The 4,909-nt window shown below is 31.3% G+C and overlaps 1 protein-coding gene across 1 annotated transcript; it reads right to left on the bottom strand.

Moving 5' to 3' along the window:
• Window positions 1-1,426: 1,426 nt before the first annotated feature.
• Window positions 1,427-3,368, bottom strand: LOC126887668 (nucleolar protein 16). The gene is made up of 2 exons (XM_050655303.1): window positions 3,040-3,368; window positions 1,427-1,942 (listed from the first exon to the last, which is right to left on the bottom strand). The coding sequence occupies exons 1-2, from the start codon at window positions 3,138-3,140 to the stop codon at window positions 1,471-1,473; spliced, it is 573 nt and encodes a 190-aa protein (XP_050511260.1). The 5' UTR covers window positions 3,141-3,368; the 3' UTR covers window positions 1,427-1,470.
• Window positions 3,369-4,909: the final 1,541 nt, after the last annotated feature.

Here is a 4,909-nt window from a genome sequence, read left to right as displayed (position 1 = left end):
GACCTGACGTTTTGTATACCAATGTGAAGTTCGCCAGCGGTTTTTCATAGGCCAGAAATTGAACGTAAAATACGGCGATATCGTGTAATTTTCTGTCACCAATGAATTGATTGAAAATTTGGATTCAGGTTCTTTTTGCCCTCTACTTCATTATTGGACTTGCCCAGGGTTGATTTTACTTGGGGGGTGATAAAAAATCCGTTCAAGATAAGTCCGGAAATGGATAAATCAACTATAATTCCCAGCAACTTTCATTCTATTGAGTTTTTTCACTGAGTCAATACTTTTCTGAGTTATTTGCGAGTGAAAATGTTTGCCTATTTTTCAATAAAAAAAAACACGTTTTCAGAGGGTTTTTCGCAAATAACTCAAAAAGTAAGTAGGTATTTTATCGAAAAGAACATTGTTGGCAAAAATATACCTAGCTTATAAAAAACATGCTTTTTCCTTAAACTTCGGAACACTCTGTGGAATATTATAGCATAGATAAAATATTGAAATTAAAACTCAATTGTAGCCTTAGGCTTTCTTAACATTTTCTTCTTTAATTCATTTGCTTATGTTGTATAATAAAAAAAGTTAGCTACTTTAACAATTATCCATGTTCTTCATCAATAAAAGGTGTTTCTAAATAAGTGCGACAAACTAAGGGATGTATCTAAAATGTTTATACCCGTATGCACGCCAATGGTGAATATAAAATTCTTATTTGTATGCAAAAAAATGCGCAATACCTACCAAATTCCATTTGCATATCTCAACCGGTTTTAGAGCAACGAATAAATCGTCAGTTTGTAAGAAAAAATTCAACATTCTGTACCTTGGAAACGAAGCATTTGAGGGCATAAAGCAGTCATTATTTTTTCATGCAGAATTACCCCTTAAAGTTTATATTTATATATATTTCGGGTGTATAGTAACTTCGGGTATATAGTTTATTTTTCGAGTGTAACTACAATGATATTATACAAAAAATTATGTTGTTCGCAGATTTAAAATGCGTTTATCTCGAAAACAGTTGAGTTTAGCGAGATACCTTTTTTAAGCAAAAATATTAAGAGAACAAAAGTTTTGATTCAAAAAGTATGTAGTGTGTGGGATAAAAAATTGAATGTATTAAATCAGTGCTGAAAGACATACGGGGCGCCCTCTGGGTAATAGATCATTTTGGTGGCGAATTTAGATTTCTCGTTTCAAAAAACCCCTGCCTACCAAATTTCGTGTTGTTATCCCATATCTGCCAGGAAATATTCAACAATAAATAAAATAAAAGTAAACTTAGACACCCTGTATTTCGGTTATTATCAACTTTCGTACTAAGGTAAGTTAGCTTAAATCAATCTATTTTAAGCTCAGAAATCTAAAGTTAAGCTATGGCCCATTCTTTACCAAACATCCTGTATATTTTTTTAAAAATAAACAACCCTAAAAATACCAACAAACTTTATTTTATTAACAAAATCTACAACTTCATAACTCATCGTCCGATAAATTAGTATCAAGTTGTGGAGGAACTTTACAATTTTTCAAAAACTCATTAAATTGCTCTGGAATACTCATAAACCTTTTAATTTTCCTTCTTAACTGCTTCCACGTTTCTTGGTTGTAGTTCTTTTTGTCTTTCTCCATAGCCTTATAGTCGTTTCCATACTTTTCTAATAAATAGGACAACCATTCTACTTGGTTTTTCGGCAACCTGAATTTCCTTTCTCTGGGTGCTTTAGCATCTTCTTCTAATGTTTCAGCCACATGCGATTTAGGTGCTGGCAATGTCTCTTCTACATCTTGTGTTGCACTGTTGTCTCCTGTAGATAGAACACTTTTTATTTGTTTCTTTGTTTTTGGAATTTCAATTGTTTTGTTTGGATCATAGGATAGACCCATTTCTTTAAGATTAGTTTGTATGGACTTTTTTGATTCCCATGATAGTTTTACTTCCTTACTAAAATATAAAAACAACATTAAACTTATATGTGAGTAAATATAATACAATAAACATAAGACATCAACAATTTGATTTTGAACCAAGTACTTAATGTAATAATTCAAGTATTTGGTCTACAAATTTTGTGTAAATATAATGAAAAAACAAGAATACATATATTTTTCTACAATTATTTCATAAATACATTCAACTCCTGTTTATCCATGGGGTTGAGTGGCACAGTTGTCACAGATAACAAAAAACGCATACAAGCTGTAACAGGAATTCAGATACAATAATGGAAAAAATAAAAATGTAGTTTCACCTAAATAATATGCAGCATCAGTTTTTCAGCAAGTAGCACATCATCCTAGTCTTCTAGGTATTCTAGAAGTTCATTCACGTGAACAACAAGGTACAAGCTCCTCTTATTCATCTTCACTTTCCTCGTTTTCTCCTTAACATTTTCTTAAAATGACTTTATCTGTTAGTAGATGCTCAAATTTTGGGTTGGTAGCATCACAGTCTAACCACACATGCAGGTTTCCTGCGTCCACATTCGCTTTCCCAGGAACTGAGTTCATTAAACTTGTCAATTTTCCCCATGACTTCACAACTGCTAAAGATGCGATTTCGTAGATAGAGTTGAGAATAGTGAATCACTTCAAAAATTCTTATCTTAAGTCATATCCTGATTCAATTTTTAAGAGAAGTAACTTTGTTCTGTAGTTTCTCTTCATAGACACAATGACACCTTGGTCTATAGGCGGAACTAACGCAGTCGTGTGCAAAAATTTGGCAAATATTTTTCCATTTGTAGACTTAGCATCTGTGTTTCAAGATTTGAGGGAGTGTTGTCAATGGACAACACAGCTTTTTGTGGTAAATTGTTTGCTGTTAAATGTTTTGACTTTTATTAGTACAAATCTGACATAGTAAAGATAGTACTTGTGCTTACATAGATCTAGTTTATAAAATATGTTTTCATTGATATTAAAAAATGCTTCTACACAGTCACGAATAATCCGCCTAGCGGATAATCCGCTCGCGGATAAACAAGAGTTGACTGTAATGTTAATAGTTGAGACAATCAATAAACGTTAGCTAGAACTTACCATCCTATATTTTCTTCTTTAAACAATTTATTCCTTAGTCGCTTTCTATTAATATTGTGCATATATCTCTTCCGTTTCCTTTGCTTTCTGAGTTTAACCATATTTTATAACTAAGATAATGCACTAATTTTAAAATTAATTTATTTATTTATGTTTTATAAGAAACGTGTACTTTTGACAGTTAAATTTATTTTAGGTTAGTTTTTGTTTTTCTTCTTTGAGCGATAAGGGAAGCTTGATCTTGATCATTTTAGGTCTCTAGCAACTACATCTATCGACTTTGTTCTTAATATACTTTTTATTGCCTATTATCTAGATTATAATTTAATTCGTCTTAAACACAATGGGTGCATTCAGCAGACACAATCGCTAACTAATCGATTAGTGATTTTCTGCTGAATGCCACATAAATTGTGACATTTAGCATGTAAATCACAAATCGATTACTAATCGATTAGTTAGCGATTGCGTCTGCTGAATGCACCCATTATCGAGATTTTATTTTTACGCTTAATCATATACGCTCTTTATCTCAACAGTCCGTCGTCTTCGGTGTGGCAACGCTGTCGAGCTGTCAAATAGAGGGCCTATTTATACATATTGTAATAAGTGGTCATAAATATAGTGCGAAGAATTTTAGAGTTTTATTTAGTCGAGGAAATGAAGCATTCTGGCTCGCAATTTTTTCGTCCAGCATGGATTTACTTGAAATTTTCACAGAAGGTAGGAAATAGTCCAAGGATCATTTTCTATATCATGCTGCTGTACGCTAAAATCTTAGGGGTAGTTGCCACCCCATCTCGGGGGTGGGAATTTTTTATTACATTTTAACCATGTAAATTGATGTAAAAAGTAATTCTAAGAAAAAAATGTGTTTTACATTTTCTTCGTAAAACTAATATTTTTCGAGTTATTCGTCGTTGAAAGTAAGAGTTTTTCGACGAAAAAATCGACTTTTTTAGATGGTTTTTTGAGAATAACTCGAAAAATATGCATTTAATAAAAAAACTGTAGGTATCAAAATTGTATCTTTTAGTAACACAAACGAAACTGGTATTCTATAATATTTTTACGACCAACACAAACCGAGGTTCGGCATGTTAAAGGTTATGCATTAGTTTTTTTCGTCAAATGTATAATTTGAAATAATCAAAGCCAAATAACAGGAAAACTTTGCATTTTTCCAGGAAAACTTACATGATGTTTTTTTAAGAATACAATAAGATCTTTAAAAAAAAATAATAAAAAGTTTCTAGCATAAAAATTGAGCAACTTATGATCAAAAAAAAGTCGGTACCTGTTTTTCTCTACGAAAAAATCAGTGATAACAACCCCGTAACTACCCTTGTAATTAAAAATTGGTCTTCGCCTTTCTGTAGTTCGGTTTATATTTATATTATCAGTACACCCAAGAAGTTTGACCTATTTAAAAGGCATAATTTTAGAAAAGTTGCAGTTTAAAGAAAAATTGATTTTTTGCAATTTTGCATTTTTTATCGTTTTCTTCAAAATATCTCCGAAAATACTGGAGATACGAAAAAAATGATAGATTACTAAATTGTAGCTTTTTTAATAGTTAAAATTTTTTATGCATAGATTTTCATTACAGTGAACAGTTAACGAGATATAGCTTTTTAAAACATCTATTTACGAGCAAACACCCCCTTATTCGAGCCATTTAAACCCACCTCAATTAAAAATTAAGGGATCTTACGGAATTTAATTTACACAGTCTTATTACTCTTCAAAAATTCTACAAAACTTTTATTGAAAAAATTTTTTATCGCCAAAAATAAAGAAGCTATGTTTATAAAACTTGTTTTTTTTTTCGAAAAATTCGAACAGGCCCCTTATAGAGCATTTTTAATGT

Source organism: Diabrotica virgifera, chromosome 7 (assembly GCF_917563875.1).
Source record: "Diabrotica virgifera virgifera chromosome 7, PGI_DIABVI_V3a".
Lineage (NCBI taxonomy): Eukaryota > Metazoa > Arthropoda > Insecta > Coleoptera > Chrysomelidae > Diabrotica > Diabrotica virgifera.
This window is presented reverse-complemented; position numbering and strand designations above follow the sequence as displayed.